Genomic DNA, 22410 nt, shown 5'->3' on the forward strand with positions numbered 1-22410 from the left:
ATTCTTTACTACGCACAGAATTACTTTATGAGCCTTGCGTGTAGCGAAGTCCTACAGTATATAATAAAAATTATATTTCCTACATAAATCACGAGCAATAGCAAGAATTACTATTTCAATCTATCTACGAGAATTGTTGACCTCAAGTAATTCTTCATTATTCAATTCGTCATTGCATGACGCGTAGGATGTAATCATCTTCTTTTTTGAAGTAACGTCTGTATTATATAAGATAAGATAAGATAGTTTGAAGCGCGAGAAGCTTCATTCACCAATTCCACAATTACGGAAATTGCATAATGCAGTTTTTTTTTTATCGCGCGTAGGATTCTCGTTTTCCATATTGAATGACACCCAAAAGGACAATTTTTGTCTATATATTTGAGGAGATTTGTCTGTTTTCAAAAGATTTTAATAATTTCCGGAGATTTCCTGGACTTTTTCGCATATTTTGCAATTTCAGGAGATTTCCAGGAGCTCCTGGTAAATCAGGAGGTCGCAGGAAATCTGTTATAAGTTATAAAATGGTTTAATTGAATAATTTTCACCTCGAATTAGCGCGGGTCCTATGAAAGTGCGGGGCTGACTGCGGTCGCATAGGTAGTAGTGGCATAAGGCCGGCCCTGCAAAATAGCGGCGTATGCTACGCCGTCCGTGGGTCGACTAGCAATTTATAATTGAGTATACATGCTGTGCAAGGCTGAGTTTTTATCGAAAGAAACCGCGTGAAACTCGTGGGCAGACGACAATTTTATGATGCAGAAGTAGTTATCAAGCGTTATCTCCCTTATGGGAACTTGATCACGTCATATGAATATTTAAAACCCGCCTCAGCTGAGGTGTATTGTAGATCTATTAGTGGCAGTTAAAGCAAGTCAAGCGAAGCATTTGATGAAGTGGCATCATAGTGATGCGTTGATTTTAAAAATAAAATGTTAATTTATTTTTAATTATGTACAGCAACGAAATATCAGCTAGCCCGTTTATTATATAAAAATGAAGGGGCACACTTAGGGTCCTGCTTTTGAAACTAGTAGATCAAGGTCTGCAAACGATTCATTTGTATTCGTAGTTGGAGAAATGCATTATCTTATCTTATCTTATATAATACAGACGTTACTTCAAAAAAGAAGATGATTACGTCCTACGCGTCATGCATTTAGTCATGCATATTAACCAATGACTTAAATTCTGCCAAGTCTCTGGTTTTCCTGGCTGGCTCAGGCAACCCATTCCATGCTCTAATAGCACTAGGGAAGAAGGAGTATTAGTACAAATTTGTCCTAGCATATGGGACGAGGAATGTGCCTTTAATCAAGAAAATGAGAAGCAATGAACAACTCTATGAACATAGTTGTAAGAATCATCATGTAAACGTGGTTGGTGGCTTTTGAGATATTCAAGCTACGTTTTAACGTATACAGGAAATTATATAAATAAAGGAATTTGTGGGATGTGTGGCCGAGAGGCTTTCCCCGCTTGGCTACCAAACAATGGGGATTGGCTACCCGTCAAAGCAGTGGCGTAGCAAGGTGCTCATGGACACGGGTTCAAGAATATGATGGTGGGCCCCCCTCTACTAGATAGATATATGAAAAAGCGATCCAGTCATCATGTATGCATCAGCAGGTTATTTAACTCTCCGTAATTATAATCCTCGTTCCGGTAGAATTATCCATTTAGCTCATTTGTATTTCACTCTCCTGTTATGATTGAAGTTCCATAACTTTTATGTTTGTCATCAGAAAATGTTATATTTGGTCTCGGATTATAGGTGAATGCATGCTCTCTTTACGCAACACAAATTAAAGTTTATAAATTCAAAAATTAAATTTAGTTTCATTTGGGTCCAATCAACGTTGGCATCGTCGATTAGGAGGGAAGGAGTTTAAAAGTCATTGCTATGCTGGTACTGCCTCTTATAATGCAACGAATGCCAAGAAAGATGCCATGTGATAATTTGCTACCTATTGTTTAAATTTTTTTAAAGTGTCCGAGTGGAGCCCTATTGGTCATGGGCCCTGGTTCATTGAACCCCTTCGCGCCATGGATGCCACGCCACTGCGTCAAAGAGGCCTGGCTATCCATCAAAGGGACTTGGCTCCCCTTTAAAGGGGCCTAGTTACCCATCAGAGGGGCTTGGCTACCTATCGAAGAGGCTCGAGTACGACCGTGACCTCCGTGATCCGTGCCGGTTCGACACCTAACTCAAGCAGAGTTACGGTAAACCTTCTCATAGATACCCACCCTCCCTCCACTGTTCCACAAAAGAGCTCTGACCATAGCGCATTGAGCTTCTTATTAGCGTGAAAGCTGCGCTATATAAAAGCAATTTTTTTTTTTTAAAGGTATCGAGGACATCGGCCCTGACTTCTGCTTCCGTGCCTGGGAGTTACACTCAACAGTCACAAGAAACTAAACATCACATTCCCTCCTTGTCGAGTCCTCTGTTAAATCATTTAGGGATCAGTAGATACTAGTGACTCTAGGCCTCAGAAAATCGGCCGGTGGCTCGATGTGTTAGTAAAAAAAATCAGTCAGTGACTTGAGCCCTCATAACAATTGACCTCTTTTGTAAGCCTCTTTTGTAAGCCTCTTTTGTAAGCCTCTTTTGTAAGCCTCTTTTGTAAGCCTCTTTTGTAAGCCTCTTTTGTCTTAGTGTCTTCTTCCCATTCCGAGGAAACATGACTCGCCATAAAGTTGTAACTACACATATAAGCACTCTCAGCTTCCCAAACTGTTTTATTGTCGCCATGGACGCCTCTTTTGGAAGTCATGCTTTAACTCTTTGTCTCCTAACTGACGATATCAACGTTGATTCCACCAGAATGTGGTAAATAATTACGGAGAGAAAGAGTTAAACGGAAGTAAGACAATGCGGATTGGTAACGAGATGAACAAAAGTGAACATTATAGTGAACATTATACGAGTACAAAGAGACTTGAAAACAAACGTGTGTTCAGGAGTTGTGATAGTTTTGTGCTTACTAGATTTTTAGTGCTGGATTGAACTAACAATTAGATAAACACTAAATGCTGTGAAGTTGATTGAGAATTCTCAAGGAAATTTACATTCATTGTCTTATTGACATTACGCTCTTAACTCACTGGGTTATGGTGAAAATAACATTATAGACAAAAGGACTTTGAAGACATCTTAGCATGGGCTTAATATCAAAGTTTTGTTTTTAAAATTGACAATTTGTTCTGTTTGGATAAGAGTTTTGATGCTTGTGCCAACCCTGGTCCTTTTAGGTAGGAGGAAGAAGACATCTTAGCTCTGGCTTAATATCAGAGTTAATGTTTTATTGACATTTTTTCCTGTTTGTAGAGCAGTGCGGTTTTTGTTTCAGTTTTGACTCGTTCATTTTAACCTGCTTATCTCCCATTATTTATGTAAGTCTACATTAATGAGCAGTTCTCTTAATTAAGGAGGCTCCTATTTGTGTAAGCTTATGTATCATCATGAGCAGTCCTCTATCTATTGATCTGCAGTCTTTTTTTTTTTTGTTATCCACCAGATGGCGCTTTTTTCCCCTATTGTTCTTATTCTATGTTTCGCAAATGAAACATTCTTACAATCGGCCTTCTTCTTGTGGTTCCCTCAGCCTGCGGTCTTAAAACACCACCACCCAACCCAGCAAATACACAAACACACACAAACAAGTTACGGTACCCACTGTTTTATACTTGTCAAGCTTTTGTTGTTATGTTCATGTTGAAAGGGTGGCTAGACTTACAACTCATTTTGCAGGTTGTCACTAATGTTGCTGGATGTTAGACCAATTCACAAGGTTGATGAGCTAATATCTCAAGTTTTCATGCCAAATTCACAAAATTGATGAGTTAATATTGTTTGTTGTTAGTCTCATTGACAAGGTTGATGAGCTAATATTTCAGGTTTATATGTCCTTTCATAAGATTGATGAATTAATATTTCAGGCTGTTCAGCTAATCTAGAATGTTGTAACGCTAATACTACAGGTTGTTCAGCTAATCTAGAATGTTGTAACGCTAATACTGCAGGTTTTTCAGCTAATCTAGAATGTTGTAACGCTAATATTGCAGGTTGTTCAACTAATCTAGAATCTTTTAACGCTAATACTGCAGGTTGTTCAGCTAATCTAGAATGTTGTTACTCTAATATTGCAAGTTGTTCATCTAATCTAGAATGTTGTAACTCTAATATTGCAAGTTGTTCATCTAATCTAGAATGTTGTTACTCTAATATTGCAAGTTGTTCATCTAATCTAGAATGTTGTTACTCTAATATTGCAGGTTGTTCAGCTAATCTAGAATGTTGTTACTCTAATATTGCAAGTTGTTCATCTAATCTAGAATGTTGTAACGCTAATACTGCAGGTTGTTCAGCTAATCTAGAATGTTGCAACTCTAATATTGCAAGTTGTTCATCTAATCTAGAATGTTGTTACTCTAATATTGCAGGTTGTTCAACCAATCTAGAATGTTGTAACGCTAATACTGCAGGTTGTTCAGCTAATCTAGAATGTTGTTACTCTAATATTGCAGGTTGTTCAGCTAATCTAGAATGTTGTAACGCTAATACTGCAGGTTGTTCAGCTAATCTAGAATGTTGCAACTCTAATATTGCAAGTTGTTCAGCTAATCTAGAATGTTGTTACTCTAATACTGCAGGTTGTTCAGCTAATCTAGAATGTTGTTACTCTAATATTGCAAGTTGTTCATCTAATCTAGAATGTTGTTACTCTAATATTGCAGGTTGTTCAGCTAATCTAGAATGTTGTAACGCTAATACTGCAGGTTGTTCAGCTAATCTAGAATGTTGTTACTCTAATATTGCAGGTTGTTCAGATAATCTAGAATGTTGTTACTCTAATATTGCAGGTTGTTCATCTAATCTAGAATGTTGTTACTCTAATATTGCAGGTTGTTCAGATAATCTAGAATGTTGTTACTCTAATATAGCAGACCTTCTCGCAGGTGTAATGATGTTTCTGTCTTATATTTCCTGACATATACTATTACATGCAGTTGTTACCGTTCGTTGACTTGTAGCACCAAACTATAGGTACATAAATAAACTCTTGTAGGCGTAACATATCTTAACTGTTAAAACTTCAAATAACTTGAATAACCTCCTTGTGAGCAATAATAAATAAAAATGTATTTATAATATAGGCAAAATCAACTTGCGATCAAATAGAATAAATTTAGTAGACTTTAGTAATATTTTTAAACAAAATCTAACTCACTACAATAACACAGCCATTCAGTCTCACGTTCTGGAGTCGTCTCTCCTAACTAAGACCGAATGACGACAACGCCCCCCTGTGTTGCATCATTCACAACCAGCCCCTAACCTCTTCCCACCGTCACCATAGAAACACACACACACACACATTCTCCATAACACATACCCACCTATTTGACGACAAACTCTTAACATTAGGACAATGAACACGCTTTGATTTTAAATTCAATCTTCTACCGTTAAACATGTGTTACTAAATATAAATGCAATCTTTTTTTTTCTTTTCTTTGTATACATTCGTATTGATGGTCCAAAGTCTTCCGTACAAAAATTGATTACGAAATGGAGAATATCAATATTAAGATTGTTTCGCCTCTTTCTCTTCCCTCTCTCAATTTCCTTTTTCCTCCAAATGTCGTCTGCAGATGTTGTACTCACGTGACCTAATAAAAAAAACAGACTTGGCGCGTGTGTGCAGATTTTAATGAAAATCCTTTGCACCGTAATAGATTTATTTTATAGATGGTGTTATAGTTTTTTGTAAATACAAAAGGGAAAATATGAAATAGATGCATTGCTTTAAAGATCTTACACATTCCTTTAGGAGACATAAGAACCAACACAGAGCACGTTAATGCGAAACTAAATATAGTGATTTATAGTGCATTCTACACGAAGAGGATATTTTGGTGCCAACTAGATCTAGGTTTATATGCCTAGTTTTCTCATCTCTGTGGGAAATGGATTATCTAGAAGAAAAATGCTTCATTGATGAAGGTAAGTGTGGCTCGCGATTCCTGGCAATTCCAGCGTTTTTTGGAGTTCGATGAGTTTCCCCTGGCTTGAAAGGGACTTAGATCTTATCTTATGTAATACAGACGTTACTTCAAAAAAGAAGATGATTACCTCCTACACGTCATGCATTTAGTCATGCATATTAACCAATGACTTAAATTCTGCCAAGTCACTGGTTTTCCTGGCTAGCTCAGGCAACCCATTCCATGCTCTAATAGCACTAGGGAAGAAGGAGCATTTGTACAAATTTGTCCTAGCATATGGGACGAGGAATGTGTCTTTATCTTTGTGTCTTTCAGAGTATTTTATTAAATTTTGTATTTGAAGATTATGGTTCAGTGTTTTATGTATGATTGCTACTTTACTTTTGAGCCTTCTGTCCTGAAGGCTTTCTAAATTTAATGATTTTACTTAAGGTGTTACTCTAGTCAAATGTGAATATTCGTTTGTTATGAATCTCACTGCTCTATTTTGTGTCTGTTCCAGTTTCTTAATGTTTTCTTGAGTTGAGGGGTCCCAAACGGAGGATGCATATTCTATTATTGGCCTAACCAAGGTTAAATAACATTTTAGTTTTATGTTCTTATTTGATTTATACAAATTTCTTTTAATAAACCCTAATGCATAATCCTACAATGTGCCACCTTCTACATGGAAAGATCCCCCAAAGTGATGTCGGCTTCTGTGAAACATGGAGAAAAAGACTTCAAGACTTATGTTCTGAAAGTGGGACTCGTAGATCTATAAGCTAAAAAAAAATGGGAAAACAAACGCACCTAGCAGAGTGCACGTGGTTGAGATGAAGGGAGATCCACTAACTGGAAGTCTTTTTTTCCAAGTTTCAAAGAAGGTGACGTCACTTTGGGGGGATCTTACTAGGATTATGCCTGCATAGCTATTTATGTGTATCTGTGGTCGCAAATCTAAAAAAAAAGATTTTGAGTTTGTCATATATTACAGCGTTTGTTGTTCCTCAATTTAAAGACCGACTGAAAAGGTTTTGGGGTCAAACGCAAAAACCACTGTAAGGATTTTTTTAAGAATTGTAATGCTTATAAAAGCAAGTATACAAAAATATTTCGCCTAAATTTGTTGTAGTTATTTAGATATTTCCACTTTAATGTGCGTTTTTAAGGACACTACAATTTCACAACCTCGAGATCATTCGAGGGGTTTCCCTGACAGCAAAGGTTGACGACGTCATATTAGGGAAACTAGCAGGTCAACTTGGCGTGTTCTAACCTAGAGCTGGTCAAGCGTATTGCGTTGTAGTCCACAGTAACGGCGGCGTAGCGCGTTGTTTCAGTCCACAAGCTTTGAATTTGTATTTCTGTATTAATGAACGAGACTCGATAACAAAATATAGTTACTTGGCATTCAATATAGTTAGTCATGAATGACCTATTCTGTTACCGAAATAAATTCTGTAAATGCAATTGACAATGTTGTGATGAGCAGACGCTGTATTACTTTTTTTACGCTTCTTGTATTAAAAAAAACAACAACAGTACATAAATTTACTATAACAGTGTCCAATAGAAAAGCGATGTAACTTTTTAAGGCAGAACGATTTTTTTTATTTTTTATTTTTATTTTTTTTTTATCAGCCATTGTTTTGAGGTTGTTGTTTTTTTTGCAGTCTGTTCGATCAATGTAGAAGCTGTTTGCTTAGTTTTACGGTGAGATCCCTGTTATCAAGATGTCACTTAAATCTTGTAGGTTCTTTCGGATATATCTTACTTTAAATATTTAAAAGTCGTAGATTCATCCTTTGATAAGCTGCTGTTTGGACACCATTGCACACATGTTCAGAGCCACAAGCTTACTGTCTTGGTCCTATGCTGAGCATCCTCAAAAGATAAAACACTTATCCTTTCTTGCTGCCTCCAGCTTATCTTCTCATTAATCTTGACTGAGTATAACCAATATATAAATAAGTATCTTTCATATTACACAAGAGAAACTGAAATAGGAAAAAAAACAACAACAATTGTTTCTTAAATCATGACAACAATGCACACACATCTCTTTTATATCGGTTAAGGAGAAGCTCCAACCCCCTCCCCCTTCCTTATAGATATTGGGTTGTGACTGAGGCATCACTGTTGAACATGTCACCAGACATGTCATGCTTTTTAATTGTAAAAAGAAAAAGGAAAAATAAAAGGGGGGGGGAGGAGAAAAGTGATTCTATAATTCACGGGCCAAAATAATATTTTTAAAAAACTTTTCACTTTGTTTCTTTAAAGATCTGTCATAAAAAAAAAGACCCACAAAATATCCACGCATAATATTTTTTTGGGTTTAAATTGGCTTCACTTTGTGTGTGTGTGTCTATTTATGAAAAATATTCTATATATTTTGCTTAGCTAATATTTAGCATGTGGTTTCTAAGTCCATCATCCACTCTTCAATGGGTTTCTGTCAGCTAACAAGTGGTCATTGTACCACCATTATTTATATAACTAGAGCACACATATATTGAGCCTACGTGCAATTCATAAAGAACAGCAGCAGACGTCTAGTGACACTAATAGGCGCGACATCTGTTGCCTTTGGTTCTACTTATTTGGTTCAGCCCTGCATTTAACGTTGGTCAGATTTAGGGATACCAGACTACCGGCAAAAGGATTGCATGTCCTTCTTGTTGGGGTCGTGTCGTCTGTCCGACAGGCATTGACCTAATGTGTGGAAATGTTCGGCTTTCACTTTGTTGTTAAATGCAATTGCACATCATCTATCTATCATTCAGTAAGGAAGACTAGTTGCATATATATATATATATATATATATATATATATATATATATATATATATATATATATATATATATATATATATATATATATATATATATATATATATATATATATATATATATATATATATATATATTGTTGTAACTCCAGTGGCGGACTGAAAGGGTTAATGTGTGTGCGGCCTACTGATACAGACGACTCAGGCCAATCACACAGGTCAACGGCTGTCGATAGACAAGGGACAGTACTGCTAATAACCGCAAGAATGACCTGTGTTGTGGTCATGTGATCAAGAGCCTTCACGGTCGAGAGACAGTGTGTTTAAAAAGACAGTTGAGTCCAGGACAGCAAGGCATAACGACTTGTGGTACCTTGTGAGTCCTCGAAAATGTAGCTGTACGAGCTAGAGAGACTAGTCATGTTTAGTTAGGCAGTTCTGTTCAGTACAAGAAAGCATTTGAATTTGATGTAGCCAATTGTGTTGAATTGGCTGTCGATGTATTTGTAATTAAATCGCCACTTTGTTACTTGAAGCTCTTGTTGTCAAGTTCTTGTGTTAGATGTGCTGTTGTGTTGTTAAGTAGTGTTTGCAGAAGGCCTGATTGAGAAGATCGTAACAATATATATATATATATATATATATATAAGGTGTGGGTTCGAATCCCACCGCTTCGACCATGTTTAAATAGATATTAATTTAGAGGACAGCAATGAATAAACAACTAGTTTATTATATTGAAGGGGTGCCCCTTCCAGAAACGCTCTATAGACCAGCTTACATTAACTGACATAGAAGAGATCACCTTGCAGCAGGCGGCTTCCGAACGAGGCTGCTTGAGATCACTTACAAGAACCGCGGGATACACTTCCGAGACCTAAAGAAAATCCACTGGCGAAGACAGGCGTAGGCGGCGATAAGAGAACCTAAAATCGACCACTGGCAGGCAACGGTTATGTCTGCGCCGGATGTGACAAAATATGTAGGTCGCGGCTGGGACTGAGTAATCACGTGAACTACTGCACTCCTTATTAGTCTTCCGACTCGACGAACGACCGCACCTTCCTTACCGTATCCACAGGCTGAGGAGTAAACTGCTTGGCTTCCGAGCCGAGGGGCCTTGGGTTTGGATATTTCGGAATTTTTTAGGAAGTATTGAGTCCACCCATTTCTAAAGAGTACATGGCCTTATTTTGTATGGTGTGTGTTAGGTTTTGTGTCCGCAGGAGTGCAAAGCAGATCCTGGGAATAAAGCGGGGTGGGGGTGGGGGCGGGAGACTACGTTGTGTCTACTTAAAAAACAACAACATAAAACTTCATTATTTTCATGTAGGGCAGCGTTTCTCAAACTGCGAAGCACCAGGGGTACGCGGCGTTTTAGCGCAGTCGTTTTTTGCGCGAAAGTTTCTGACGATAATTTATAAAATACAATTCGTATTATAATAAACATTGTTTTTTTTTTTGTTCCTCATATTTCACACATAGAGTACATTCCCCTCACTCCCCCCGCCCCTCTCATTTTGACTATTTCGTGGACGCATATCGCGATCTTTGGATGACTGCCTGGTCGTATGTTATGCTGTAAAATGTTTTCCATGTTTCGGATGTTCCTTCAGAGTTGAAGATAGTTTACTTCCTAGTCCAAACCTCCCGCAGGACGACTGGGGATGGGAGCGGGCAGGGTTTCAACCCTCGACCATCGATAAATCCGAACGACAGTCCAGCGAGCAAACCGCACGACCAGGCAGCCATACGCTCAGGACATGTCATCTTGATGGTGCAGGTTCGAATCCTGAGGACCGAAACCTCGCGCCATACATACAGTATAATGTTAGTTATATAACAGTAATGACGCAACACACACTTCAATCCGAAATCTAATGGACAAAAATAACTATTGATCTAAGCATTAAAAATACGTCGAATCACAAACACACATACAAACACTCATACAAAAACACATACAAAAACATAAAAACACATGGAAAGCACATACGAACACACATAGAAAACACACACAAAAAAGCGTAGATATATATCGTACTTTGTACGCACCTAAAACAATGAACATCTATAATGTGACTTAAAACATTTTTCGCCAAAAACGTCCCGCGCCAAAAAGGCTGCGCCAAAATGTCCTGCTTCAGCTAACAAGGGTGCGCGAAGTCTTTTTAATGTGCGTTTCAGTTATAGATGGCTGCCTGGTCGTGCGGTTTGCGCGCTGGACCGTAGTTCGGATTTATCGATGGTCTCTGGTTCAAACCCTGCCCGCTCCCATCCCCCGTCGTCCTGCGGGAGGTTTGGACTAGGAAGTAAACTATCTTCAACTCCGAAGGAACATCCGAAACATGTCAAACATTTTACCAACATTTAGATTTCTATTGATCATTTAAAAACCACACGATTGCTTGTGCATTCAGAAATTATATTATAAAATAAATAGTTTCTCCTTACTCCATGTACGTATTGGCTTAAAGCATATTAACAACAAACGCTCTCTTGAAGTAGCTTCAACACGTCTCCGCCAACGCGATTCTAGTCGTCTTTTGAACGTCAGAACTGTAGACTTTCTTCCAAGCAGTTTTAATCCCATTCTGTGGATGTCTGTTTCGTGACTTATTTCCTTCAAGACGCGTCGCTTAACACAAAGATGACCGCAAGACGTAGAATTTAATTTTTTTGTGTGTGTTCATGATTAATTGATTTTGGGGGGGGGGGGTTTCATCACAATCATAAGCATCACTGGACTCGTGGCTTCCGTTTTGATTGGGTTGTAAATGTGACCTGAGGATATCCTTTTGTTCTTCCCCTCCACTCCCACCAGGTAAGCCAATGAAACTTCCGTTCGCCCGCCCTCCCCCCCTTTCTTCTCGGTCGACTGTTATCTAGGTTATCCTCCTTTAGTATTTCCTTTACAGAAGAGCACCACATCGGCCACGCGCTGAATCACTTTCAAAAGAGACCGCATACAAACTAAGAAATAGTTTAAATCAAGGCACAGAGTTCCCAGCCCAACGGCTAGACATGCGTGCTCTCCCCAGCTGAGGCCAACTTTGATTAAACTCAGACACTTCAATAAAGGACTCCAGTCCCAAGTAAAAATCTCAATGTCTCCGCCAGGATAAAAATCCATTCCTTCGGATCTGCAGTCCGACACGGGCATATTTATAATTGTACAAAAGGCATCTCGCATTCCTTAAATTGCTAGTGTATGCGCCCCTGCTTTTTTTTTCATTTTCACTTACCTTATTTTTTGGCTTATATGTTCAATAAGTCTCCACAAACAAAGATATTGGCCGTAGCACCTGTCGAGCCGCAAGTAGCTGATCTGTGTAGCAAGCCTTATACAATCAATACATTCTCACCACTTGGGCTGTAGGATATGGATGAAAGTAACAAAACTAATGAATACATCTAAGTTACATCGTAGTCATGTTATTGGAGATTTTGTGGGGGTCCCTTCGTGTTTTATTCGAGAGGATTATATTGTATCATTTTTTCAATAGTGCCTAGCATATAGATGTATGCAAAATCTATGCATGGATTACACATATGCATACACATGCAAAGATTGTTGAAAAGAAATATTTTCTATTTTAGCTTATAATTTTCAACGGAATTCACTACGCTATCTGAATTCACTACGCTTTTGGGATTCACTACGATATTGAATTCATTACGCTATTTGAATTCACTACGCTATTTGAATTCACTACGCTATTTGAATTCACTGCGCTATTTGAATTCGCTGCGCTATTTGAATTCACTGCGCTATTTGAATTCACTACGCTATTTGAATTCACTGCGCTTTTTGAATTCACTGCGCTATTTGAATTCATTACGCTATCAGAATTCACTACGCTATTTGAATTTATTACGCTTTTTGAATTCACTGCGCTATTTGAATTCATTACGCTATTTGAATTCATTGCGCTATTTGAATTCACTGCGCTATTTGAATTCATTACGCTAATTGAATTCACTGCGCTATTTGAATTCACTACGCTATTTGAACTCATTACGCTAATTGAATTCACTGCGCTATTTGAATTCACTACGCTATTTGAATTCACTACGCTAATTGAATTCATTGCGCTATTTTGAATTCACTACGCTATTTGAACTCACTACGCTATTTGAATTCGCTGCGCTATTTAAATTCACTACGCTATTTGAATTCACTACGCTATTTGAATTCACTGCGCTATTTGAATTCACTGCGCTATTTGAATTCACTACGCTATTTGAATTCACTACGCTAATTGAATTCACTACGCTATTTGAATTCACTACGCAAATTGAATTCACTACGCTAATTGAATTCACTGCGCTATTTGAATTCACTACGCTATTTGAATTCACTACGCTATTTGAATTCACTGCGCTATTTGAATTCGCTGCGCTATTTGAATTCACTACGCTATTTGAATTCACTGCGCTATTTGAATTCACTACGCTATTTGAATTCACTGCGCTATTTGAATTCGCTGCGCGCCTAGCACTTGTTATCCCCTGACGTTTTGTGAACGGAAAGTTGTTGTTTTTTTTTAAATTAAGGATAATGTCTAGTTTGGTTTGACCAGCGGTTTCCGCTAACGAGATTCCTCAATTAGATTGGCCTGGCATGTCACACGAGGCGGACAAGTCAGATTTTCCAAACTCCATCGGACATAATAGCCTACTTTTTTTTTTAATAATTTGAATTTGAATAGACTTTATATAGCGCAACTTCCATGCCTATAACATGCTCAGAGCGCTCTGGTCATTTCTCTTGTAATGTACCATTGGAGAGATGGGTATCTGGGAGAAGGTTTTCTGTGCTGTCTGTAGGCGTTCAGGTTACACAGCTCTGCTCGAGACCGGTGTCGAACAAGACCCCCCCCCCCCCCTCTTGATAGGTAGCCAAGCTGCCTTGAGTAGCCAAGTGGTGTAAGCCTCTCGGCGACACATTCCCGTCAAATAATTGTTTCCTTGTGTTTACTTCAAACTTTTTATTGATAAAAACTTGTTGACAAAAAATCCCACAGCCTTTTTTTTTGTTGTTAATTAGTTATTAGTTCATTGGGTGCATGGTCATGTGATGGCCGAGTGATAAAGTGCTTGACTTTTGATCTAAGAGGGGCTTTGGGTTTGAATCCCAGTGAATGAAGGCTAGGATTTTTAATTTCAGACGCCCCTGAGTCCACCGAACTCCATTGGGTACCTGGCATTAGTCGGGGAATTCAAGGCAATTGGTCATTCTACTGAAACATACCTCATTGCCGTACTTGAATTTGAAGGTCTGAATGGTTACGTTACATTTTTTTTTTCTGTTTAGTTCAGTTCAGTTTATCTTGTCTAGTATTTACTCTTGGCCATCTCTGTTACCTCCTGTTATGTGGTGTACATAACAAGGTCACAAGAGAAGTGCAAACAGGAATTTTTTTTGTTCATTGACTTCTCGTAGCTTCGAGTTTCTACAAAAAAGAGTCATTGTGTAGGGGAAATAATTAGAAATGAATTTTTCTTAATTTCATCTACTTTTGAAAAACTATTTATAAAGTAAACGCACTTATTTCGGGGTGCTAGTAAGTCCATTCAGTCGATAATTCTCAAACTTTATGTAAAGGTACCACTTCTTCATCGTTGTCATTTGACATGTCGGAGGGTTCACATCAGTGATCCTATATCTGAGATGAACCGCGCAGTGGCTTCCAGATCAGGCAGTTCTCCGTATAGCTTTTTTTCCCCACAGGAGGCTTTTGGGGCCAGAGTCTTGTTCTGGCCTCTTGATAAAGTATGCAGCTTTGAAGGACGTGGTCAGGTCAGCATTCTCTGGTGATGCTCCTGACTTTTATTTTACGGAACATATGTTGTCTCATTCTTTGTTGTGTTCTGTTCTGAGTCAAAAATTGGTCGTTGGTCGTGTCGAGATAGCCTATAATACGTACCATTTTTCTTGAGCTGGTATTTGATCCCTGGTATACAATTGGATATTGTGTCATCATATTTCACTTCTGAATACAGCAAACATGCTCACCGTCCGAAACCATTGTAACTGGTCTTTGTCACCATGAGATGTAAAAATGTTTGTTTGTTTGTTTTACATGTTTCGGATGTTCCTTCATAGTTGGAAGATAATTACTTCCTAGTCCAAACCTCCCGCAGGACGACGGGGGATGGGAGCGGAAGGGTTTGAACCCGGGACCATCGATAAATCTGAACGTCAGTCCAGCGCGCAAACCACACAACCAGGCAGCCATCCAGTACAGTTTATATACCCAGGCCCCTAACTCAACTAAGTTACAGACTAGTCTAGATTTGGCACTGCTATGGAGGGTAGTGTCTCTAGGATCCGGTTAACGTTTAGTAGGATTTAGGTAGTTGAGCTTGGAGACGAAAGGAGAGATCAGAATGGAAAGATGTGTTGAACCAGGCCAGAGATCTCAATGGGCTGTAGCACCACTGGGATAGATGGATGGATGTTGATGAGTGGCTAAAAGAGGGCTGAATGAAAGAGTTAAGGGGAGAGGAGAGAGAGATAAGATAATTTTTATTAATCCAATCTAATGGAAATTCAGTTTGACTACAATTGACAAGCTCAGCGAAACTCTTGTACTAAAACAATATTGATTAAAAATTCGAACAACATTCACACACGAAACACATACACATTCACAACCGGCGCTTTATGAATTTGGCTTCTATTTACTTCTATGTACTTCTCGATGACGACAGCTGATCTTGTAACACTCTGACCGAAAGTGGGATAAAGGAGTTTTTAAATCTTTCAGTTTTAGTTCAGATCTTATGTAACAGTGGTTTAATGGGTGCAGGTTGTCTTTAAGAACCGTGAGTGATTTGGAAAGGCATCTTTCTTGGAAAAGCTCTTCAAGAGATGGTAGCTGTATTTGAGTGATATACGAGGAAACAATGCAAGATTAATGTTTGTTGAAAGCAGTAGTTTTGAAGGGAGTTAAAGTATACTGTTTTAATGTATTTCTTCAATGAAATGGAAAGCTCTATTTCTCTGTTGAATAAAGTAAAGTTAATTTTGTTTAAAAGTTCCACATCCTATGTCTAGGATTTTAAACTTTATTCAAGTTTCTGTTTCTAGTTAAGTTATACACCTACATCAGTAAGTGGAACTAGTTGTCTTCAGCTACAACCCAATGCCAAATCCAATCAACACACCATCAACACATGTATCATGGTGGTAGAGTAGCAAGCTCATTTAACTATATTGTGAATAAAGAAAAAAAAGATGGGAAGACTGTATCATATTGATCTAAGTTATCACCAATACTTTTTTTTCCCCCAGTGCTTTGATTTTTTTTTACATTTTTTCTTTTGAGAAAAAAAATCATTTTTTTTATTTTCTTAAATTCTTGTGCAAATCACACAATTTAAGTTTTTTTTGTTTGTTTTTGTTCCAGGGGAAGCTATTCTCAACAAAAAGGCTGTTTATGAGCCAACGAAGGGCCAACGCTTTAGACAAGTGGTCTGCTCCAAGGGCTGGGCCATATGCATTTTGCTAATAATGGGAGCAGTTATGGTAGCTGTAGCCGTCATCGCTGCCTTTGCCAGACCAGCTTCAATACAGACGTCAAATTCTTGCAAGCCATCACCCTCTTCCGAGGATTCAATTGGGGGGAGCACTGTTGGCCCAGAAAACGAGACTCCTCAGACGTACATTGCCACCAACGGCCAGGTTTTCCCTTGGAAGGACCTCAGACTTCCGAGAACCATTAAACCCCTCTCCTACCACATCTTCCTGCATCCGAACCTCTCAGAGTCGTACTTCGCTGGCTGGGTCCAGATGAACCTGCATGTCCTGGAAGACACCAACTACATCGTCTTTCACTCCCATGAGCTGAATCTGTCGAGTGTGACCTTGCACGAGAGGCAGCCCGGCGGAGGGGAGGAGCTGGGCCGGGAGCTGAGGGTGGTGCAGGAGCTGGAGTACACCAGGAACAACCAGTACTATGTGCGAGTGGACTCTTTGCTGAGAGCGGGGCTTCTTTTGCAGCTAAACGTCAGTTTCAGGGGCTCGTTGGAAAGTTTGAGCAGGATGAGTGGTTTCTATAAGAGCACTTACACTGTGAAAGAGGAGACTAGGTAATGGATATAGCCAAACCAATAGTTGTATGTAATTTACCGGACAGATGAAACTAAAAGCATCTCTAACAACTTGACTTACAAGACCGAAAAATGTTACTGATGCGAGAGACCAAACAAATGTCACTGACTGGCAAATAGCACGATAAGTAACTGACTGACAAGACTATAATGTCACTGACTGACACATAGTACAATACATGACTGACTGACAAGACTATACTGTCACTGATTGGCACATAGCACAATATGTGACTGACTAACACGTCTATAGTGTCACTGACTGGCATTTAGCACAATAAGTAACTGACTGACAAGATTATAATGTCAGTGATTGGCATTTAGCATAATAAGTAACTGACTGACAAGACTATAATGTCACTGACTGGCATTTAGCACAATAAGTAACTGACTGACAAGATTATAATGTCACTGACTGGCATTTAGCGCAATAAGTAACTGACTGACAAGATTATAATGTCAGTGATTGGCACATAGCACAATATGTTACTGACTGACAAGATTATAATGTCAGTGATTGGCACATAGCACGATAAGTAACTGACTGACAAGACTATAAAGCCACTGACTGGCAGAATACACTTGGTATATTTCATTAATGACAGATGAATCACAACACAGTGTCAATGGCTGACATTGGAGACCTATTGCATTCTAGTCACAAATTTTTGTCAGTGATTGACATTAGACTCTAGGATATAAGACAGTGTCTAATTATGAACCAAATTTCAGTCAGGGACTGCTACATAAAACCAGGAACATGTTTGTCTCTATCACTAGACTTGTTGTTTTGATAAACTTAGCTTCTTATTGCTTACTTATAAACAAAGTGACTGCTGACTAAACTTTACTTCACCCAGTGACTAACTGTCATGGTAGCCAAGGAGTCAACATGTTTGTCTCAAGCTCTAGACTTGTTGTTTTGATAAACTTAGCTTCTTGTTGTTTACTTATAAAACAAAGTGACTGCTGACTAAACTATTGTTCACCCAGTGACTAACTGTCATGGTAGCCAAGGAGTCAACATGTTTGTCTCTAGCTCTAGACTTGTTGTTTTGATAAACTTAGCTTCTTGTTGTTTACTTGTAAAACAAAGTGACTGCTGGCTAAACTATAGTTCAGCCAGTGACTACCTGTCGTGGTAGCCAAGGAGTCAACATGTTTGTCTCTAGACTCTATAGTTCAGCCAGTGACTAACTGTCGTGGTAGCCAAGGAGTCAACATGTTTGTCTCTAGACTCTATAGTTCAGCCAGTGACTAACTGTCGTGGTAGCCAAGGAGTCAACAGTTTAGGCCCACATTGTTAAAGGACGACATTCAAACATTTAATCCTCTTTTATTGCATTTATTCAACAGTAAATCAATTTTTTTGGTGGTTTATCTCTTTTTCAATATGGGCGTTAAGATTACAATGACAGCCCTTAGCAGAGATTACCAGGACTTATAGCTAGGATTTGCGTCCTGCACCTGTGTATCAAAAGTCTCATATGCAAACTGCATTCCCTGTTACAGTCCGCCAGCATCTGTTCACTGATAGTGAGTCATGTCTTACAATATGGTCAAACCTGCTCAGCTTTCATCTCTTCGCATTGTAAAGTTATTTTCCCTTTTCGCCAGCCAGTGTTGAGTTGTAAAAGTACAAACTCATTTGTCTTTTTTTCTTGGTATCTGATGCCTTGCATTTTCTGTAGCATTTGCTCTCAAAAGTTTGGATTCTGCTTTCAGCCTCAGCATTCACAACCATACCAGAGTACAGTGACCACTTTAAAGGGATACTTTTCAAACATTGCGATCTATAGGAGAAAATGATGTAAAGCTCATTGATCTAATCCTGACTAAAAAGTAAACTAGAATAATACATAAAACACTGAACCATAATGAACACATAGCCACCACGTAGCAATACATAAAACACTGAATTAAAAGTAACACATAGCCACCATGTAGCAATAATACATAAAACACTGAACCATAATTAACAAATACAAAAGCAAAGCCTAATAAAATGCTCAGCATGACACAAAGATAAAGGTGCATTTCTTACTCCATATGCTAGGAGGAATTTGTACAAGTGCTTCTTCTTCCATAGTGACTTGGCAGAGTTTAAGTCACTGATTAACATGCATTGGCAGTTGGATACATGTATGACATAATAATCTTCTCTTTCGAAGTAACGTCTGTTAGTTAAGTGGTAGCCAGTTGTTGGAACAAGTAGTTGTAGTTAGCTAAGTGGTAGCCATTTGTTGAAGCAAGTAGTTGTAATTAGTTAAGTGGTTGCCAGTTGTTGATGCAAGTAGTTGTAGTTAGTTTAGTGGTAGCCAGTTGTTGAAGCAAGTAGTTGTAGTTAGTTTAGTGGTAGCCAGTTGTTGAAGCAAGTAGTTGTAGTTAGTTTAGTGGTAGCCAGTTGTTGAAGCAAGTAGTTGTAGTTAGTTTAGTGGTAGCCAGTTGTTGAAGCAAGTAGTTGTAGTTAGTTTAGTGGTAGCCAGTTGTTGAAGCAAGTAGTTGTAGTTAGTTTAGTGGTAGCCAGTTGTTGAAGCAAGTAGTTGTAGTTAGTTTAGTGGTAGCCAGTTGTTGAAGCAAGTAGTTGTAGTTAGTTAAGTGCTAGCCAGTTGTTGAAGCAAGTAGTTGTAGTTAGTTGTAGATTATGTTCATTTGTTATCATCATGGAAGTTGGTTTTCTGTCATGTAAATAAACATCATACTCTATCATGTTTTCAAGTAGTTCCTAGTTCCTGTCATTGCTATTAGTCCTGTCTCACGACAGTAATTCTGCATATGAATGATATGCCCTCTTGTTATAAGCCCTGCCTACAAGCATCCTAGAATTAATGTTATAATAATCATAACATCATGGACAAACTGGCTTTATATTTCTCTATGACGTACACTCTTTTCAACAGATACATGGCCAGCACACAGTTTGAAGCAACATTTGCCCGTAGCGCCTTTCCTTGTTTTGACGAGCCCGAGTTGAAAGCTAATTTCTCCATGTCCATTGTGAGGAGCCCCCAACACATCTCTCTATTTAACACACGCCTGATAGAAACCAAACCGTACGGGGACTCCCTGTGGCTGGACGTGTATGAGGACTCAGTCAAGATGAGCACTTACCTGGTGGCCTATGTCATCTGTGATTTCAAAAACATTTCTAAAACGACAAAAGATAATGTGCAGGTAAAATGATAATAGTTCAATTATTTTAAAAGCATTTACATTTTTTTTTTTACGAAGCTTTTTATCAGCTCACATTGTCTTTCTGGGTTTATTTTTTAACTAATTTTTTCTCCCATTTGCCCACTTGCCGCTCTCGGATCAAGTTGAAATTTCGCTAAATCATTCATTGTCAATGAGAACTTATGAATGAATCAAAATGGCACTGTGGCGACATGCAATTTGTAAATTATGAGTGAGTCTGGTGTGAATGTACACATTGGTTTCTTATAGTTATAATGTTTTTTGTTTGGTGTAATGCACAAATTGTAAGACAAATTTCCATACGGACAATAAAGATTATTATTATTATTATTAAAAAAAATAAATTTAACCAATTAGTTAATCAATTAGTCCTAACCAATTAATTTTTTTATATATAAACAAAAAAAAAGTCTTAAACTAAGGTGGAACGTCTGATTTATGTGACACCTCTTCTGGTGTTTATTAAAGTGTCTGCTATGTGATAAATATACTTCACTTTGATTCGTCATACTTTTCTTATCATGTGTGTCTACTATAACTACTTAAACTAGTGCAGCGAAACAAATATTACAATTTACCAAGTCCTTGATTAGCAGACAGAACACATTTATTAAGTATAAAATAACAACCTACTGGCAAGTCCAGCCATAAAGAATCACAAGTAATGCTTCACAAATTTACTTGTAAAATCCAATAGAATATATCAAGTGCACAATATATTAGCATTCAATAATTCCTTTTAAACAAAACGACTTATATGTCTATTCACTTCCATGACCATGGTGATTACTAATATCTGACCATGTGGACAGCTCCCAGACGGAGGCTTACCCATAATTCCCAACTAAATTTCACTTTCCAGATGAAATATGATAAATAAGTGTTCTCCATGATTCCCATCTAGTTCATGTCACAATAGCTTTCAAACAATGCTGTGACATAAGGGGAGATAAACCTTGTAATACTGAAAGAGATGGAAGCAATCAAACAGTGTTCTCCCTTCACACAATATACGCTTTGTTTTTAAAAAGTGTTATTTATATTTTGCTTCTTTTTTTTCCGTGAACTACGTGAGACTGGCATTATTTTTCGAATCTATTTCTTGTTAATGCACAAAATTGTAAAACATCTGAATAAAGTTTGGCACTTCCTCCTGTTTTAATAAAGTCTGGCCAATTTGGAAGTAGAAATAGTGTTGTTCATTGATCTCCTTGTGTCTTCAGAAAGGCTGGAAATTTTTTTACATTTCTTATGTACAAGAAAGTTGTGTTTTAAGGACAAACTGCTTTAGGTTTCTGAACTTTTTAGACCTTATTAGTGCTAACAGGAAATATTTTTACCTCAGATCTTTTTGTTCTTATTTAGTTGTGGTGGCTGAGTGGTAAAGCACTTAGCTTTGAACTGGGGATCCTGGGTTCAAATCCTGGGATTTTACATTTTGGGATCTTTAAGGCGCCTCTGAGTCCATCCAGTTCTTATATGTAACTGACATCAGTTGGGGAAACGTAAAAGTGGTAGTCATTGTGCTGGCCACATGACACTTTTGTTAACCATGGCCATAGAAACAAGTGACCTTTACATCATCTGCTCTATATATGGATCGCAGGGTCTTAAAGGGGAACTTAAACTTTTTCGTACATATGATAATTTCTTTGAAGAACTCATTTAGTCTATATTTTGAGCGTATTCTTCTTGACTTCATCTGCCACTTTATTGTGTGTTTTTTTATTAATCAAACTATTGTCACTGCTGCTGTGTCATCAACAGGTCAGACTATTTGCACCTGAAGACAAGATTTACATGGGCCAGTATGCTCTGAATGCGGCAGTTACAGTTTTGGAGTATTACAACTCCTTCTTTGGCATACACTACCCATTGTCTAAGTTAGGTAAGACATTCTAGCAGAAGTGACTATACAAAAATGTGACTGTAAAATAATGAAACAAAAATGTATGAAAAATTGAGTGGTGTTGATTGTGGCTCTTTTTTATTAAAGACTTTTAACGACCACATCACAAACAAAGAGATTAGAGACAGGGTTATTACAGGGATAGGACTCCACAATGACCTGCTAACTATTGTAGACTCAAACTAAAACTCTCTGGCCATATTACAAGGTCTTCGAGACTTGCAAAGACCTTTCTTCAGGGAACAGTACTAGGAAAAAGAAGAGGAGGAAGATGACATAAAAGAATGAACTGGCCTGCCATTGAAGGAGGTTCTATCCTAGGCCAAAGACAGAGAGGAATAAAGAAAGACATTCGACAAACCTTGTATGGTGCCCCAATGGTTCAGCAGACTAAGGTTAAGGT

The 22410-nt window shown here is 38.2% G+C and overlaps 1 protein-coding gene across 7 annotated transcripts in view; it reads left to right on the forward strand.

Moving 5' to 3' along the window:
* The window catches only part of LOC106054973 (endoplasmic reticulum aminopeptidase 1-like), a 51170-nt gene that overhangs the window by 6215 nt on the left and 22545 nt on the right, over positions 1-22410 (forward strand). For 4 of the 7 annotated variants that reach the window (XM_056004962.1, XM_056004963.1, XM_056004961.1 and 1 more), the window contains 3 exons: positions 16201-16882; positions 19804-20077; positions 21866-21986. In XM_056004962.1, coding sequence (XP_055860937.1) covers positions 16201-16882; positions 19804-20077; positions 21866-21986 — 1077 coding nt within the window. Of the gene's footprint in view, positions 1-5737; positions 6011-12109; positions 12178-13883; positions 14065-16200; positions 16883-19803; positions 20078-21865; positions 21987-22410 lie in introns of those variants that run through there. The other 3 variants (XM_056004964.1, XM_056004965.1, XM_056004967.1) reach the window with 3 other exon arrangements.

Source organism: Biomphalaria glabrata, chromosome 11 (assembly GCF_947242115.1).
Source record: "Biomphalaria glabrata chromosome 11, xgBioGlab47.1, whole genome shotgun sequence".
Lineage (NCBI taxonomy): Eukaryota > Metazoa > Mollusca > Gastropoda > Planorbidae > Biomphalaria > Biomphalaria glabrata.